Raw genomic sequence first — 19,867 nt, 5'->3', positions numbered from 1 at the left:
GAAATGCAGGGACAGAAATTGATCAGAGACTGAAAGGCAGGCCAACCAGTGACTAACCCAAGTTAAGATCTATCTCATGTACACATAACAAATCCTGACACTATTACTGAGCCCTTATTGTGCATACAGACAGGAACCTAGCATTACTATATCTGAAAGTCTCTGACTCACTGAGATAAATGCAGATAGTTTCAGTCAAAGATTGGTTGAGGTCAGGGACCAAAATGGAAGAGTTAGAGGAAAGATTGAAAGAACTGAAGGGGGTTGCAATCCCACAGGAATAACAACAGTGTCAACTAACTCTGACCCCCAATAGCTCTCAGAGATTAAGCCAAAATTCAAGGAGCATATGTGGAGTGATCTGGGGCCTGGGCACATGTGTAGCAGAGGACGGCTTTGCATGGCCTCATTGGAAGAGGAGACTTTTAAAGCTGTGAAAACTTGATGCTCCAGGAAAGACAGATGCTGGTGGAGGTGAGTTAGAGTTGGGGTTAGGAGGAGTATCTTCTAAGAGGCAGGGTAATGGAGAATAGGGCAAAGAATTCAGGAAGCAAAGAATGGAAAGGTGTGTGTGTGTGTGTGTGTGTGTGTGTGTGTGTGTGTGTGTGTGTGTTTGTGTGTGTGTGCATGTGTGTTAACTTTGGAATGTAAGCAAATAAAGTAATTTAATAAAAATATTTTCCTTCCCTCCTTAATTTTTTATTGGTGAGATTTCCTTTGAGGTTTATGTTTGTACTGGCTGGTTTTATGTCATCTTGACACAAGCTGGAGTTATCACAGAGAATGGAGCCTCATTTGAGGAAATGCCTCCATGAGATCCATTTGTAAGGCATTTTCTCAAGTAGTGATCAAGGAGGGAGGGCCCGGCCCATTGTGGGTGGTGCCATACCTGAGCTGATAGACATGGGTTCTATAAGAAAGCAGGCTGAGCAAGCTAAGGGAAGCAAGCCAGTAAGTGAAATTTCTCTCTGGCCTCTTCATCACTCCTGCTTCCTGACTGCTTGAGTTCCAGTACTGACTTCCCCTGGTGATGAACAGCAATATGTAAATGTAAGCTGAATAAACCCTTTTCTCCTTAACTTGCTTCTTGGTCATGATGTTTGTGGAGGAATAGAAACCCTGACTAAGACATTATTCAAATACCTCAAGTTCTCATTTCCAGGATTTCTGTAGTTTGAGATTTCTTTATTGATTCTATTTCTACTCTTATTTGTTGAACTAATTTATTCATTTCCTTTGCTTTTTCTGTCTTCATTAATTTCTTCATTTTTCCTATAAGCAGCTCTAGAACATGTATAGAAGCTATTTTAAATTCATTGTCTATGCTTCTGCTCTGATGAATTTAGCAGAGACTACTTTAGTAGGTTTGCTGACTTATTGCAACCTAATACATGGTTAAAGTCATGAACAATGGAGATCCACAGCCCAATACAAAACAGAAGCACATGATGATCTCTCATTGTACAGAAACATCATGAGCTTTAGGGTGAATTTGTGTTAGTTGAAAATGTCCAATTCAAAAATTATCACATGGTCTTTCAGAGAAGGGTATCTGGTGGACATATAGAACTTTGTATTTAAACAACAGCCAATGAAGGATAACATCAATCATAAAGGATCAACTCAACTTCTCTCCCGAAAACTGGGACAACACTCAATTCCCAACGTCAAGATGAATTGCATTTCTTACTATGAAAAGTAACTGCACAAAAAGTTATAAAAGCTAGAATTTATAAGTGAATTTGCTTTTTTAAAGGATTTTATTTGCATATGAATCAACACTAAAAATAAAGTTGCTTTAGGAAACATGAGTATTCATTAGTGAAAGGAAAAGTTACAGTGCTCATGTGAAATATTTGAAAGCTCACAGAATTCACATCACAATGTGGATTTTGTGGGACATAAGAGTTCAACATACTCATCAAAGGCCATTCATTGAAGTGTAAGATACCCATCTGGAAATGCAGTCTCATGCCACATGCTTCCTTGTGACCATCAGGCTGCTCACACAATAGGGTATTGAGCAAATGTAGCAATTCCACAGTGGTTGTTCATGTCTTTGGCAAGCTTCATATAGCCCCTCAGTCCCCATCGTGTACCCCAGCTGAAAGAAATCATATTTTCCATTTAGTAGAAATAATAACACATGACAGACATACTACAGTAACTGAGAAGAGTAAAACATAACAGAATTATTAGACTAATCAAAATGTCTACTCTTGAGTATCAAGAGGTACCTCAAACAAGATGTGAAAACTACAGCAGAGAGTGGGAATTTCTACCCATGTGTGAATCATAAATAAAAACATGTTTTACTCATGACACAAGTAATGGCACTGACATGACACATGCTAGAAATCAGAGTAAAAATAGAAATTTCACAATAGTATATTCCTGTTATATTCTTAGAGTTATAAGGCCTCTCAGAGTTTAATAAGTGGATATGAACTTCGAGGACCATTTAAAATCCATATTGACCTTGTAGTGTGCCTGTAATAAACAATTTTCAGGATGTGGACACAGAGTATACATCTAGCAAGTTGGCTAGCTAGAGTAAATTATAAATTTATAGATTAGCCAGAAACAATGCCTCAATATGGAAGTTGCATAATGATTGAGAAACAACTGATGTTAAAATCAGACCTCTACACAAGTGAACTTGCACACTCACATATGTGCATACTGACATGCATATGGACAAACAGAGTACTCACATGTACATGGAAAAACAAGAAAAAATTTTCATCTTAAATGGGTCAAAAATTTCTAGGCTTTGTATTAAAATACTGACTGCAACATTCAATATCTTCATGAATCTCCTATTAGAGCATTTAGACTCTTACCCACTAAGCCACTTCTCTAGCCCCTGGAATTTAAATACATTTTTTGTGAGTTCATACCTGTTTTTGATCAGCCAGTAGTTATTGCTGTCTGTTTCATTTCCCTCAAATCCATAGCCAACCACCAAAACTGCATGATTCACCAAATTGTTGCACATTGACTCATGATAAATTCCTGAGAGATAAAATGGAAGCTGACATGATATGGAAAGAATACATAACAGTGAGCGCTGCCACCAACCATAAGGAGACATTTTCAAAGATCCTTAAAACTACAGTGAGCTTTATAAATTGATTGCATCTATACTGATATATGTATATAAATATACATATAAGTGTGTGCATGCATGTATATAATACATATGTACATACACAAATATATGAATATGTATGTAATGTATATGTGCATATTTTATATACATACACACACATATATGGTTTCATAGAAAATTGAAGTAATTCAAAGTAGTGAGATTTGTTGATAATGATGGTCTACAAGCATATGAGATGAGTTCCTGATCTTGTATATTTTTATTACTAGAATCACATGCCAAGTTAAACGTACAGGACATAAAGTACTTAATTAGAAACTCTCATAATCAGATTTCAGAACATGTCCCTGTAAATGTATAAAATTTCCAACAAAGTGAAAAGAACTGAAAATCTAGGTAGCCAATAAATTTAATTATGTAGATGTTCATGTCAGGTGAAATTCGGTACTCAAAACTATTTATTGTAGATCAGTAAAATTCAGAAACTCAAACATTCACATCATATATTTTACATAGCCGGAGATCTGTAAACTTGTCATGGTGTAGTGATGTTACAAGTTTTTTCCCTTCATATCAAGAAGGACATATACTAACCTTTCTTGTAGAACCTTAAAGAACTCTGGACAACATGAATTCCAGCAGCAATGGGCCCTTTAGTTGCTACAGCATCCATTAGGACATCTTCATTTTCTGGGAGAGCCACAAACCTTGTGATTTTAGCGGATGAATTCTCAGAATTGTACCTGCATAGTCCTTCCTTTAAAAAATAAAGAAGTAGAAACTCAGATACTTCCCCCAACAGCCAGAATCAAGAGTCAGAACTACAGCACTTTGCACTTTGCAAATGAGCACACTCAAGTAAGTAGTTTTAAATACAATCCCGGGCATTAAAATACTACCACATGTTTAGGAACTAAAAATAAGTTGCTTTATCTCTGAATACAATCAATAGATCATCCTATTCATAAAAAGTTTGGTTCTGCAAAGTTCTGAATTATGTGTACAACTGTCTCTATATTCTCCATGTACATGAAAGGAAAAGGGCTATATCGATATCAACACACCAAAAATTATGCAAACAACACATAACAAAATCATTGATGGTGTCTAAAGAGATTCTACCATGTAATCTGAGCTTTGAAGATAGAGTATTATTTCTACAATTGTCATCTACTACAAACTGAGAGGAAATGGAAGTCAACTTACTTTTTCTTCATAAGGATAGGTTGCCTCAGCTTCCAAACCTCCATTTTGCAAAACATACTGGAATGCTTTGTATGTATTACCTCCATGACAGCCTTTATTGCCTTGAGGTTGAGAACAGTCCACTAAGTTCTGTACACTCAGTGGGATCAGTTTGCCTGTCTTTTTGAACATTTGTCCTTCTATGGAACCAGCCACAGGAAAAGCCCAACAACAATTGCATCTTCCCTAAGCAGAGGAAAAAAAATATGGTCATCCACAAACATATACTAACTAAAAAAAAAACATAGACAACCTAATAACCAATAAAAATGAAGAACTGGCAGTTGGTAAAACCTTAGGAAAGAGTAATCAGTTTCCTAAGAGGACTTGGATGCTGTCAGTATGCACATACTCCAACACACACACACACACACACACACACACACACACACACACGCACGCGCGCGCGCACACAGAATCTTAGCAGGAGTCATTGTTTTTTGGTATATTAATGACAATTGAAGGAGGCATAGATTTTACACATGAGAGAAGAAACTAATAGTTGGAGTATACATATGGCAGAATGCTAAGATCAATGTACAGTGTAAAATGTATAAAGATTTCAAAACAGAAAAATAGTATTTAAAATATCAACTGCAAATTTTTAACATTTAATTTGAATGTATTATTAGACATGGTTTGTTTTGACATTCATTTGGTTTAAAAAGATATGCATAGCCTGGCATGGTTGTCCATGTCTTTAATCCCAGCACTTGAGAGGCAGAGGCAGGTAGATCTCTGTGGATTCTAGCCAAGCCTGTTGTCCAAATGAGCTTCATGGCCACTGGGGTCTTTAAACTAGAAAACCTGCCTCAAAAAAGCAAGCATACAAACCAAGAAAAGCAAAAAAAGAGCATCTGGAGCAGCTGGAAAAGAAAAAGAAAAAGGAAGCTAAGGAGGTGGAGAGGAAGGAGAAGAAGAAAGACTAGGAGGAGGAGGAGGAGGAGGAGGAGGAGGAGGAGTAGGAGGAGAAGCCTAAGGAGAAAAAAAGAGAAGGAGAAGAAGAAGAAGATGAAGAGGAAGAGGAAGAGGATGAGAAGGAGGAGGAGGAGCAGGTGGTGGTGGAGGAGCAGGAGGAGGAAAAAGAAGGGCATGTGACAAAGTCATACCTGGCTCCTCACAGGAGTCACATAGCCTTCATTTCTCCAATCAACAGATTTGGGCAAAGCATCTCGCCAATATGAGAATTTAGGAAAAGGATGAGCAAGTGAACGTTTTACCGTGTTGTGAACTGGCAATGTAAATACAGTCATCATGACCTTAAATTCTTCATCAGTCTTCAAGAAAAAAATTATAAATGGTTATTTTAAAAAGACCCCATGTAAAGCTGCCAAGAAAACACTATTTGAAGCAGTTCATGTCACACTAACCATGTCAGCAAAGTTATTTAATTCCATGATGTAGGTATTCTTCCCCAAGGAATTTTCTCTGTTGTGCTGTTCAATCTTTTTTGCGTTTTCTTCCCATACTGCTCTCTTCAGGATCTCTTCATCCTGGATGAGAATATAATGAGAGGGAACTCTTTCTATTTAAACACCTGAAAAAGATGGCCTTATGCATTTTCTGTTGCAGAGCCCAAGGATAAGATCTGAGAATATTATGGTTTCACATTCATATATCGAAAATAGGAGAGACTTAAAATCCTGTGCTCCCAATTATTTTTCTTATGTTAATTTCTCAGTGGTTGTGGTGGCTGTGGTGGGGCACATATGACCCCTCATATACCTAGACACTTTTACTCTGTAATCCCCTGAACAAATTTCTTGGATACCAACCGGACTGTATAATTTTTGATAGTCCTTTTTCCAGTCTTCCCATTTTTCATTCAAACTGGGATCAAATGCTGAAGCACCTGACACAACCCCCAAGCACAGGATGAGGAGGAAGACAGCAGGAGCCATATCTCAACCTATATATGGAAGAGAAATGAAGACATGACTACAGAGTGTTTTAAAAATGTCTTCTCTTTCCTTCCTGAGAAATTAAGCCATCCATGGTTAATAAAATAATTACCTTATTTCTCCAAATTCATTTCAAGGTTATAGAAAATGCCAAGGATGTATTCAACTGAATCACACAATGAGGGTTATTAGATCCATTGCAAAAGGAAATCCATGTACCCAGAATTATAGCCCTTAAGCTTTTGGTGCAATCTATTTTGCTTCACAAAGGTCTCCATGCACAGTTAGGAACCATTGTCCTGGAAATCACTTATAATTTCTATCAAGCATAACTTCTATGATGCGGTATTGGATTTTTATCTCAAGGTGAACTCAAGAATTGGGGTCACATGTCATCATATGGCTTTATAATATATAACAAGTGGTGGGCTTTCTTTAACCCTCTGTTCTTTAGAGAAACTCCGTGTAATATCTATAGAGAATGTGGAAAAATTCATTTACTATTCTTTCCATCTAACCTGTAGGATTATAAACCCGATTTCCCTCTTGTTACTTATGCAAGAATCATATCACATAAACATATGAAGCCAATGTTACAAGAAAAAAAGCAGTAAAATAGCAATTCAGTAATGGGACTATATATTCTGTATTTGTTGGATTTCTAAAGCATCATCCCCACAGGGATTGATAGGGACATTTCACCTGCTATTGCATCTACTCATTTAAATTGTATACAGATACACCTATGAGTTAGTTAGTGCAAGAGATGTCTTCAACAAACCAGCTGCAATTCTGTGGATGGAGCAAGACTTTCAGTTAATAGGACTCTATACAAACATACACCCAGAAAAAACTTGTTTTTCTCTTTACCGTCTCAACCCATCCCAAAATACCTACACAGAGTGCTGGTGATGCATAGGATATATATTTCTTCATTGGAGTTTGCTTGATTCTCCATGGAGTCTCCCAAAACCTCCCTCCAAGCCCACTTTCTGTTCTGCCACTCACAGGCAGGACCTTACCTTTCTGTGATGACCACCTCTGCCCCAGATCGCTCCGCAAATTGAACTTGTTGGAGGATGGTCAGGTTCGGGGATTTGGCCCAGTTATAAATCCTAAGTCTATAGGGTTTGACCTGCCTCTCAATCAGGCCCTACCGTTGATTGGCTGTGTTTGGTGACTACACTAAGCCTCTGGGCAGTGGGACTTCAGGCGTCTTTTCAGATATAATCTGTTTGTTCCTTTGACCTGGCTTTAGGCTACCTGTACAGTAGGAAACTAAGTTTGTGAACCTTGTCAAAAAACGTAAATGGCTATCCTGTAGGCTGTGAATCACAGTATAATGGATATTTTTGCTTTCCTGACTGTGTTTCCTGTAAAAAGATGTCTGTTGTTGTACCCTTTACATTTAGAATGGCATGGTTTAGTTACCATCCCTGGCATGTGTCTAGTTATTATATTCTTTTTCATGTTTAATCTGTAACTACGGTTAGATACAGAGAGAACTCAGAGCCCATGATGCTCTTTTTCTGGTGTCTTGGTGTAACATGGATGGATCTCATGGGAATCATTAGGAGATAGTGACACCCAAGTATAAAATGATATTCAAGGCTGAGCCATAAGATAGGGAATATAAAGAATGAGTAATTCTTTTTTTCCCTTCCACTTACCTTTCCTTTCACCATTTTTTCTTGTCAGCGTAGATACTTTGGATACTGCCTTTGTTTTGTGCTTTTACTTTCAAGAGACCTGCTCTAACATAGTTTCCTTTGCATCAGTCTTTCAAAGTGATACTATTAAGAAATACATTATTTCACAATACTGACAGAGATGCAGGGGGCAATTTGGGTGGGAAAGAGGTGGGAGTGGGAGAAAGGGGAAATTAATCAGGTATGAGGGAGGGGCAGAAGAGAAAGTCAGAGGGCTAAGAGAATTAATGGAAATATGCAGCTTCTATAGTAGGAGTTAAGGTGGGTGGACAATATAGGAATTATCAGAGGCTTGGGACATGAGAGACTCTCTGGACTCAAAGGGGGCAATGTTAGCCAAAATTCCCAATGGTGTGGAGAGGGAACTTGAAGTGTCTGCCTCCAGAGGATAGACAGGACCTTAAGTGAAGAGAAGGGGTTACAAACCCACAATAAAATTTTTTGACCCATAAATTGTTCCTGCCTAAAAGAACTGCAGTGTCAAAAATGGAGAAGAGACTTGGGGAATATCCAGTGGCTTCTTGGTGCCATACTTGGGATCCATCTTACTGTGGGACACCAAGGCCTGTTTCTATTACTGTGCTATGATGTGCTTACAGGCAGGAGCCTAGCATAGCTGTCCTCAGAGAAGCCTGGACAGCAGATGATTAGACAAAGGCAGATAGCTAAACTCAACCACTCAACTGACCCTATGATTGAATTAGGGGAAGGAGTGAAGAAGCTTAAGGGAAGGTCAACTCCATAGGAAGATCAGCAGTGTCAACTAATCCAGACACCTGGGAGCTCCCAGAGGCTGAGCCACCAACCAAGCAGCATACATGGGCTAGTGCAAGGCTCCTTACACATATGTAGCAGAGAATTGAGTGGCCTCAGTGGGAGAAGTGTTACCTAATCTTTGGGAGACCTGAGGTCCCAGGGAAGGAGGATGGGGAGCACCCTCTCAGAGGCAAGGCAGCAGAGGAGAAATGTGATGACGGACTGTGAGATGGGGGAACAAGAGGGAGGGCAATGACTATAAAGTACATAAAGAAAATAATTTTTACAAAGAAAATGATAAATGAAAAACTGAAGACTTTGAGAAAGAAGGAATAACAGGAACTTTCCTCTTCTGTGATTAAAAACTCATATACCATATATGTGACCAAAAATAGAAGGCTGAAGTCACAATGTAATCTGAATTTCCTTTCTGATCTTTAGAGGCATCTGCCTTTTGTTTAATCTCCATTCCAAATGTATAGACCCATTCTTCAAACTCTAACATATACTACAAAGATGCTGCATTACTAGTATAATTTGGTTCTAGGTGGAAAATGGTCAGCATTCACCAAAGACACCTGAGTAATTTTGAATCTGCAAATTTCAGTGAACTCTAGCTTGGAACATATAACAGATGAACTATCACTCTGTGTCCCACAGACCAATGATTCTGGACTTTGGGTCAGGTACTCTCTGAGCACCATGAGATAGACACAATCAGCAGAAAAGAGCTTGTCAACAGGAGAAGCCTTAGGCCAAAATATTCTAATCTTCCTGAGCCACATCTACCCAAGTGCCTTCACGTACACATAAGTAGGACATAGTTCCTTTCTCTTCCGAGTCTCTATGTCTATTATACACTTTTAGTTTTATATCTTTCTTACTGGAATATTTTGCCGGTTCAAATGCAAGCACAGAAAAATTACACAGAAGAGATATACTTACAATCTGATATTTATTTGTGAATATGTCATAAGTAATTACCTCCACTTTCTAATATCTAGACCAGTAGTCATGGGCAATTATGTCACTGGATGCTTTGCTGCTGCTCTGACTTTCTGAACAAAAGCAGCTACTTTTCATGAAAGGACAAATAAGCTATCTTTGCCATCAAGGGGATGCCCTTGTACCAAAATGACCCCATGTTTATTTCAGAGTGCTTGCAAATATAGACTGAAAACTGTTAGGCGATTAGCATGGCCACACTAGATTTATCCTTAAAGTATACATACTTTATTCACACTAACATTAAAAACAGTATCATACTAATAAAAATGTTAAACCTCACCAAGAGGGAACAACTGAACAGAAATGCTCATGGATAGTTGCTCATGGCAAGCCTAATCTTCATCTGCCATGAAAGTCCTTTTTTTATGGCAGGTGAAAAGGATGTTACTGATGGAATTCTAGTTGATCTCATTGCTGCCAGGCTGGCTGTGTGGTCCCAGCAAAAGTGCTGTAAGTTCCGTGGTCACACAGTGGATTCCATTCCTTTGGCAGATGTGTATCATTATACAGGGTAGAAAATTCATGCATGATAGGGGCACAGCAGCGTACCTCCATTTTGTTGTTGTTACTATTGATAGCTTAAACTTTTATTGGTTTGTCATTTTTCATTGAATGTTTTCAGCTCCTTGGTAAAAAAATCAAGTGACCATATGTGTGAGGGTTCATTTCTTGATCTTTTATTTCATTTATCAACCTGCCAATCTTTGTACCAGTAGCATGCGGTTTTTAACACAATTGCCTTGTAAGATAGCTTGAGGTAAGTGATGGTGATCCCTAGAGATGTTTTCTTGTTGTTGAAAAGGGATTTTTATATTCTAGGTTTTTTTTTCATTCCATATGAATTTGAAAATTGCTCTTTCCAACTATATAAAGAGTTGAATTGGAATTTTGATGGGGATTGCATTGAATCTGTAGATTTTATTTTGGTAAGATAGCCATTTTTACAAAGTTGATCCTTCAAACTTATGAGGATGGGAGATCTTTTTATCTTCTGAACTTCATTTTCCTTCTTTAGATATTTGATGTTCTTGTCATACAGGACCTTCAGTTGTTTAGTTAGAGTCACACCAAGGTAGTTCATATTGTTTGTGACTATTTTGAAGGTATCTTTTTCCCAATTTATTTCTCTGCATGTTTGTTCTTTGAGTAGAGAAGGCTACTGATTTGTTTGAGTTAATTTTATATTTAGCCACTTTGCTGAAGTTGTTTATCAGCTGTAAAAGTTCTCTGCTGGAATTTTTGAGTTCACTTACATATACTATAATGTCATCTGCGAATAGTGATATTTTTACTTCTTACTTTTCTATTTATAGCCCTTTGGTTTTCTTTTGCTGTCTAATTGCACTGACCAGGACTTCTAGTACTATGTTGAATAGGTAAGGGGAAAGTGGACAGCCTTGTCTAGTCCCCGCTTTTAGTGGGACTGCTTCAAGTATCTTACAGTTAATTTTGACGTTGGCTATTTGTTTGCTGTATATTGCTTTTTATTATGTTTAGGTATGGACCTTGGATTCCTGTTCTTTCCAAGACTTTTAACATGAAGATTTGTTGAGTGTTCTCAAATATTTTCCCTGCAACTAGTGAGATGACCGTGTAGTATTTTTTTTCTTTGAGTTTTAAAATATGGTGGATTATATTGATTGACTTCTATATATTAAACCATCTCTGCATCCCAGCAATGAAGCCTACTTGATCATGGTGTTTGAGCATCTTGACGTCTTCTTGAATTAGGTTTGAAAGGATTTTTTTAAAGTTTTTGCTTCAATGTTCATAAGGGAGATTGGTCAGAAGTCTCTTTCCTTTTGGGGTCTTTGTGTGGCTTATGAATGAGGGTTATTGTGTCCTTGAAAAATGAGTTGGGTAGTGTTCCATCTGACTCTATTTTGTGGAATAGTTTGGAGAATATTGTTATTAGGTCGTTATGTTTGATAGAATTCTGCACTGAATCTATCCGAACCTGGGCTTTTGATTTTTGGTTGGGAGGCTTTTGATTCCTGCTTCTATTTCTTTAGGTGTTATGGGATTATTTAGATGGTTTACCTGGTCCTGGATTAACTTTAGTATATGGTATATATCTAGGAATTCATCCATTTCCTCCAGATTTTCCAGCTTTGTTGAGTATAGGCTTTTTTAGTAGGATCTGATGATTTCTTGAATTTTCTTAGTTTCCGTAATTATGTCTTCACTTTCTTTTCTGATTTTGTAAATTTGTATACTCTCTCTTTGCCCTGTAGTTAGTTTGGCTAAGGGTTTATCAATCTTGTTAATTGTCTCAAAGATTCAATATTAGATTTGTTGATTCTTTGAATGTTTCTTTTTGTTTCTATTTGTTCAATTCCTGCTCTCAGTTTGATTAATTCTTTTCATTTACTCCTGTTGGTTGTATCTGCTTACCTTTGTTCTAGAGCTCTCAGCTGTGCTGTGAAGTTGCTAGTGTATGCACTCTCCAGCTTCTTTTTGGAAGCACTCAGAGCTATGAGTTTTCCTATCAGTACTGCTTTCATTGTATCCCATAGGTTTGGGTTGTTGTGTTTTCATTTTCATTAAGCTTTACAAAATCCTTAATTTGCTTCTGTATTTCTTCTTTGAACATGATATGGTTTAGTAGAGCATTGTTCAGCTTCCATGTGTATATGGGCTTTTTGTTATCTTTGTTGTTATTAAAGACCACCCTTAGTCCATCGTGATCTGCTATGATGCATGGGAGTATTTCAATTTTCTTATATCTATTGAGGCTTGTTTTGTGACTGACTATTGAGTCTATTTTGAAGAACGTACCTTGAGGTGCTGAGAAAAAGGTGCATTTTTTTTTTTTTTGTTTTTGGGTGAAATGTTCTGTAGATGTCTATTAATTCCAAGTGGTTCATAACCTCTGCTAAATTCACTGCATTCTTGTTCATTTTCTGCTTTAATGATCTGTCCATTTATGAGAGTGGGATATTGAAGTCTCCCACTATTATTGTGTATGGTACAATGTATTTTTGAGCTTTAGTATGATTTCTTTTATGAATATGTGTACTCTTGTTTTTGGAACATATATGTTAAAGATTGAGAGTTCCTTCTGATAAATTTTTTCTGTAATGTGTTAAAAGTGTCTTTCCTTATCTTTTTAAATAACATCTGGTTGGAATTTTACTTTATTTGATATTAGAATGGCTACTCCTGCTTGTTTCTTGGGGTCCTGTGCTTGGAAGTTTTTGTCCCAATTTTGTACTCTGAAATAGTGGATCTCTTTGTCTCTGAGATGAGTTTCCTGTATTCAGCCAAAAGCTGGATTCTGTTTCTGTATCCAATCTGATAACATATATCTTTTTATTGGGGAATTTAGTCCATTTATGTTAAGAGATATTAAGGAATAGATGTTGCTGTTTCATGCTATTTTTGCTTTTAGAGGTAGAATTATGCCTGCGTGTCATTCTTCTTTTGCTTTTATTGCTTAGGTATTTTTTTGTTTTTTATAGGATGTAGTCTCCCTCCTTGTGTTGGGATTTCCATCTATTATTATTTGGAGGGTTGGATTTGTGGTTAGATATTGTGTAAATTTAGTTTTGTCCTGGAATATATTGGTCTCTCCTTCTATGGTGATTGAGAGTTTTGCTGGGTATAGTATCCTGTGCTAACATTTGTGTTCTTGTAGGGTCTGCATGATGTTTGTTCAGGATCTTCTAGCTTTCATATTCTCTGTATAGAAGTCAGGTGCAATTCTGATTGGTGCCTTTATATATTACATGACATTTTTCCCTTACTGCCTTTAGTATTCTTTCTTTCTTTTGGACACTTGTTGTTTTGACTATTATGTGTTGGGATGAATTTCTTTTCTGGTCCAATCTATTTGGAGTTCTGTAGGCTTCTTTTATGCTCATGGTTATCTTATTGTTAAAAATAGGGAAGTTTTCTTCTATGGTGTTGTTGAATATATTTACTGTGCCACTTAGTTGATATTCTTTGCCCTGTTCTATTCCTATTATCCTTAGTTTTGGTCTTTTCATTGTGTCTTGGATCTCCTGGACATTTTGGGTTAGGAGATTTTTGTTTTTTTTTGTCTTTTCTAAATATTTTGTTTATGTTTTCTATGTTGTCTACGGCCTCTGAGGTTCTCTCTTCCATCTTTTGTAGTCTGTTGTAGATGCTTGCATCTGTGACTGCTGATTTTTTTTTTTAGGTTTTCCATTTCTAGCATGGTATCTTTTTGTATTTTCTTTATTGTTTCTATTTTTATTTTTATTTCTTTAATCTCTTTCATTCTGTTTTCCTGTAGTTCTTTGACTTCTTTGAGTGATTTTCTTGTTTCCTTTATAAAAGCTTCTATTTGTTTATGGTTGTGCTCCCATACTTGTTTAAGGGAGTTATTCATGGTCTTAAAGATCCCCATCATCATCTAGAGTTATGATTTCATGTCATAGTGTTCTTTTTCTGGAGTGTTTGGCAATCAACTGCTTGCTGTGGTGGGAGAGAGCTGGGTTCTGATGTTGCCAGATTGTCTTGGTTTCAATTTCTTAATTTATTTCATTTTCCTTTTGCCACCTTGTTGTCTGTGATTATACCTGGTCTTGGTGTCAGTGATTGGTACCTTTCTCGCCCATGAACCTGAGGGCCTGTGGTTTCAGGAAGAAAAACTGCTTCTGAGTGTTCCGTCTGTAATGGGCAATGAGAGAGTACTCGTAGCAGTGACTCCGCTCTATCTTTGTGGGCTCAGATATGATAGCTCTTGTGAGGCTGTTCTTGTAGCTCATTTCTTTGCCTACAGGTCCTGAGTACTACTGGCAAGGATCTGGCTCTTTCTCTATGCCACAATGGACCCCTTTCAAGATAGCACAGTACATTCTGCTCTCTAAGGACTCCCGATGTGCTCTTTCTGGGCCCATTTGTCAGTCTCCCCTCTGGTCCAGGTTTAAGAGGGTCTGTAGAGTTGAACTTCAGGCACTGACTTTCCCAGACAAACTCGGTCTCCCACTGAGAAGGTACTGTGCCTTACTATGGGCCTGTGTGTCTAGACTTTAAGTCAGTGTTTTTTGTGCAGATTCCTGTTGCCTTTACTAGCGGTCTGGCCTCATATGCTCAAACCATAATCATATTTTGGAGTTACCTCACTGTCTCTGATGAATCCCTTCTACCCTAAAATCCTGTTCATAAGGAGAAATTTCAACTATAAGGGCTAACAAGTTGCATCTTGGCATCAAGTATGATGCTCACGTATCAAAATGAAGCTATCTTTTTTACATAATGCATGGGATTATGGGCTCAAAGGCAGTAGATAATTAGATGTCAACAAAAGATTTGTCTTTTAAATATACTTGGTTTATTCACAAAAAAACCATCATTTATAATATCATGTGAATAATAATGTTAAACAGAAAGTTTCTGAAGCATGGAAAAACACTTGTACAAAACTGTTGCTGATGTTTTCCACTTGGCATTCTTATGAAGTGATGATGCTTTCAAAGCTTGCAGACTTGACTAATGGGTGCTTTGAAGTTCTTCTTCTTTGGCAGGTTTAATAATGTTATAGATTTTTCCTTTATATAAGATGTTATTATGCAATGATTAAAACTGAAAATAAGTTTTTGTAGGAATCATAAAATAATCTGAAACAGAGTGGCAGCTTCATTGCTCATAATGTCAAAAAAGTTTAAATGTCCTAAATTTACATAGTAATATGTGGCTCTTCAGTTATACACTTATTTAACACACCCAACAAAATCTGGTCAACAGCAGTGGATGGAACATTTCTGAAAATCTTGTCTCCTGCCAATTTTTTTTTGTTTATCAGAGTGTTCACACTATAGGGCATTGTCATATGAAGCAATTAAATAGTGGGTGTTCTGGTCCTTAAAGATCTTTATGTAGACCCCTCTATCACATATTTTGCCCTCACTGAAAGGTATTATGTTTTCCAATTAATATAAAAATCATTTTGCATGGTCAATTAGTTATAAAAATTAACAAGAGATAACCTTAACTGAAGGATCAGAAAAGGCACAGGGTTTACTCCTGAATGAAGAAGGCACCTCACACAGGATTACAACAAAATAGAGAATAGCAGAATTTCTATTTACCTAAATGGTTCATAAATAAGGAATGTGTCAGATTTTAGAAAAACAGCAACACAAAGATAATATTAACTCACAAGAAGACAGTGGCAGAATTAGAATGTTATGATCATAGGTTGACTCACCATTTATACCAAGTAAAACTTCTATTATTTGGCATCAAGTCCTAATTTATCTGTGAACCCAAGTGTGTGAGCAAATCACATTTCTCTTTCTTGAATGAAAGTTGTAAAATGTCTTCTGTATTTAATGTGGTTAGAATCAGTTCCTATTCTTTATATTTCACAGTGGAGTCCATGTGACCAATCTCCCCAACTACTACATAAGTTATGGTTTCACATAGAAACACCATAGGTAGACAGCTCTACAAGTAAAGGTAATTACAGTATTAAAATGTTCATAGGTTTTCATGGTCTTCAAAAACTGACCTTCTAAAGCAACACTCACCAGAGTAAAATGGTTCTCAACCTGTCTGTCACATCTCATACATCCTGCATATTAGATAATAGCAGTATGATTCATAGATGTATCAAAATTACAGTCATGAAGAGCAATGAAATGATTGTGATTTGAGAGTCACTGAAAATTGAGTATCTTTATCAAAGTGTTTCAGCATTAGGATAGATTAGAATCACTGCCCTAGTACCTAGGTAAGAACATGCCACCAGCTACCATATCAGCATATATCAACTGAAATGATGTGTAGCTAGGGGTTATGTCCAAGGGATGATTTATACTTGACTAGTATGTGACAATGATTACTAAAGGTATGGAAGATACCAGAGTTAAATTATAGTGAACAGACACAGACTAGCATGTAATGAAACTCTATACAACATTGAATATAAGGGGACTGCTTTATTCTCTGCCTTCTCTACTCCTCAGTTCTGTGTCCACATAACATGCTTGCTGATCCTTAGAACAGATTTTCTAGAAGGAAAATATACTTCATTCTCAATGGAGTCTCTTAGGTCTCCCATCCAGAACCACTTTGCATCTGCTTTGGCACAGGCAAGGCTTCACCTGAGGTGATTTCTGCTGCTTGAGTGAACTCCACAGCATTTCAGAGGTTGCTGAGGTCCCAGAATCTGGCCTAGCTCTACCTCATGTAGGCTATAAATCCCATGTCTTAGTCAAAACATTTCTCCAGTTTTCATAAAGCATCCCCAACACATCTCACAGGGACAAACAGATCATAGGTAAAAAGGGAATGAAATCCCAGTGCCTGAAGGCCTAACATAACCACCCAAACAGTCAATGAGCAGAAGATTAAAGGGTAAGTCCATGTATTTTCATATATAAGGCAGTTTATTATCTACAAAATTATTCTTTCCTACAAGGTCATTAGTGATTGTATTTTTGTGAACAAATAGAAAAACCCATTTCTTAAATAAATCTCACAACTATTAAATCATTCCCCGAGGCTATTCTATATGGAAAATGTAGATTGCTCAGGACCCAAAATTAGTTCTAGTATGTATTTCCTAGTGTTCTAGAATCATAATTATGAACTTTAAAATGACAGAATATGTATTTGTAAAATTCTCAGAACAGGACTTAGCAGCTCACTGCTATTCATCTATAATTAGCCTTTCAGGGAAAACAAGTTCAGAATAATAATCAATATTAATGTGTTGATTTCAGTGACTTCCAGGTTCTCAGAAACACATTGACTTCCATTTGGAGAAGTTCAATTATAGTGCATAGTACATATTTACATTTGATTAAAACGTGTTCATTCAATTTCACAGATCATAAAAAACTTTAAGATTTTTTTTTCTAAGCACAGGCTTTAGAACACACAAATGTATAAAGCATGAATTGAAAGAGTATCTTTTGGAGAATCTCTTGGTAGTCCAGAGACCTGAGAACAGCAGGCTTCCAGGAATCAAAGTCGGTGACCTAAGCTGTGATGCCTAAGAATGGGAACACGGACCTGGAAGAGGCCACCTCCTGTAGCTTGACAGGAACCCCAATATAGGCATAAAAGCAACAGCCCACACACAAATATTTGATCCAAAAATGTGTCCTGATTAATATGAACACACCAACAAAGATGAAGCAGACTGGGAGTCCATAGTCCAGATATTTCCAAGCATTTAGATACAATTTGTTTCATAATTGATAATATACAGCTATATTGTATAACTGGAAACACCTCATACTACCCTTCAATATCATCCTGAGTGAGGGATGGAAATGGGCCTGACACCATTATTGAAGCAATGAAGCACTCACACAAAGGGACCTATCATGACTGCTCTGTGAAAGACTCAACAAGCAGCTGAAACTATCAGATGCAGATATTTGCACCCAACTAACACATAGACTCTGCTGACTCCTGTGGTCGAATTAGAGGAAAATTGGGGGAGGCAGAAGAGGAGGAGGGTGACCCTGTAAGAGGTCCAGCATTCTCAACTAATCTGATTCACTGAGATCTCTCAGACACTGAATCACCAACAAGGCAGCATTCACAAGCTGATATGAGTCCCCCAATACATATACAGCATGTCTGGGTTCAGTCAAAAAAGATGCACTTAACCCTCAAGAGACTGGAGGCCCAGGGTGTTTAGAGGTCTGGTGGGGTAGGTGGGGTGGGGACATCATCCTAGAGACAGGTAACACAGGAAAAAGGTGCTTTATGTGAAAAAGTAGGAGGGAAGACTGGGAGAGGAATAAAATCTTGTGTGCTAAAATAAATGAAAAATTAAAAATCATCAAATGGGACTTCATAATATTGAAGTGTTTGTAAGGACAAAAGGACACTATTAATAGGACAAAATGGCAACCAGCAGATTGGGAAAATATCTTTACCAATCTTAAATCAAATAGAGCACTATTTCTGTAGTGGAGTACTCTCAGGCTTTAAATATCAGGACAGACAGAAGGGAGATGTGGTTGATAATTCTTGCAGGTATACAGGTTTTACATATAGGTTAATCATGGATTACCATCAATTCTTAGAACGGGGTAAGGCTGGCCATATATGTTTTCTATGTGGACTGAAGGGTTTTTGTTTGTTTGTTTGTTTGTTTAGCATTTCTAAAGGTCTGAGTCATTGGGAAATTTAACATGACAATATCTGTTAACACAGTTTCAATTTCGTCTGGATTTCTTGCACTCTCAAATGTATTGGTCAGTTTATATTGGTAAGTGTGACTTGATTCTGTTTCTTACTTGTATTAAAGTTTGTATGCTGTCCTGTATAAAGTACAGTGCCACCTTTATGGATGTACTCTGATACTTATTAGTAGTACACATGAGAATGATGCTGTCCAATGAGCCCAGAGCACAAAGAAAACTTTTTCGAACAGACCAGGTTAAATATTAATGTAGTTCTTCTTTCTCAAAATTGAAAATATTTTCAACAAGATAAAGTTTAACAAGGATTTTCTCCTCATTGGTTCTTGTCAGCATTTCCTCTTAAAGCCATTATAATTTCTCAGAATGCAGACATAAAGAAAATATTTACACTGTATACTAATTCTTTGGGTGATACACTGGGGTTTTATATTAGTTACAGGTCCCAGTAAAGCTGAATAAAATACCGCTATTGGGCAATGAAACATTTTAAAACTGTTAAGTTGGAATCCTAAATATAACTATGTACTCCAGTAATTCCTTAGTAGAAGAGCATTCAACTCAAAGATAGTAGAACTGAACTGAGAAACAAGAGGATGTAAATGGGAAGAACAGAGACTGCAGGTACAGCAAGAAGAGGAATGTATGAAACTGTAACTCATCAAGTACATGTTCTACAAGACTAGGTTTCAAAGCATTTTCTCTAAGCTGGCATTGAAGCAAAAGTTGCTCCTGACATTCTAGCCTTTGTCATAAATTGGTAAAATGAATATTCCTTACCAAAAATTACTATTCAAAATATAACCTGGGTTTTTCCTCTTTCTGTCTTGGAATTAGGGATAAAGCACAACAAATAAACACTATAGTGTTGGCAATCACTTTAGTACTTTCAACTCTCATTGTGATTGGTATTTGGTTCTTCAGTACTGCTTCTTGTACTTATTTCAATAAAGTTTCTTAATTCTTTAATATGGATTGTTCTTATTTTGAGTCTAGAACCTGCAA

General features: G+C 37.1%; 1 protein-coding gene across 1 annotated transcript; it reads right to left on the bottom strand.

Annotated features, from left to right (window-relative positions):
- Positions 1-2,004: 2,004 nt before the first annotated feature.
- Positions 2,005-6,258, bottom strand: LOC308435015 (cathepsin Q-like; the record flags this gene model as incomplete). Its single annotated transcript, XM_080935552.1, has 7 exons — positions 2,005-2,104; positions 2,901-3,015; positions 3,707-3,869; positions 4,319-4,543; positions 5,467-5,634; positions 5,728-5,850; positions 6,133-6,258. The coding sequence occupies 7 exons, from the start codon at positions 6,256-6,258 to the stop codon at positions 2,005-2,007; spliced, it is 1,020 nt and encodes a 339-aa protein (XP_080791678.1).
- Between the last annotated feature and the right edge of the window lie 13,609 nt (positions 6,259-19,867).

This window comes from Micromys minutus (genome assembly GCF_963924665.1).
Source record: "Micromys minutus genome assembly, chromosome: 1".
NCBI classification, from domain to species: domain Eukaryota; kingdom Metazoa; phylum Chordata; class Mammalia; order Rodentia; family Muridae; genus Micromys; species Micromys minutus.
Note: the sequence above shows the minus strand (reverse complement) of the source record. Positions and strands in the feature narration are given on the sequence as shown.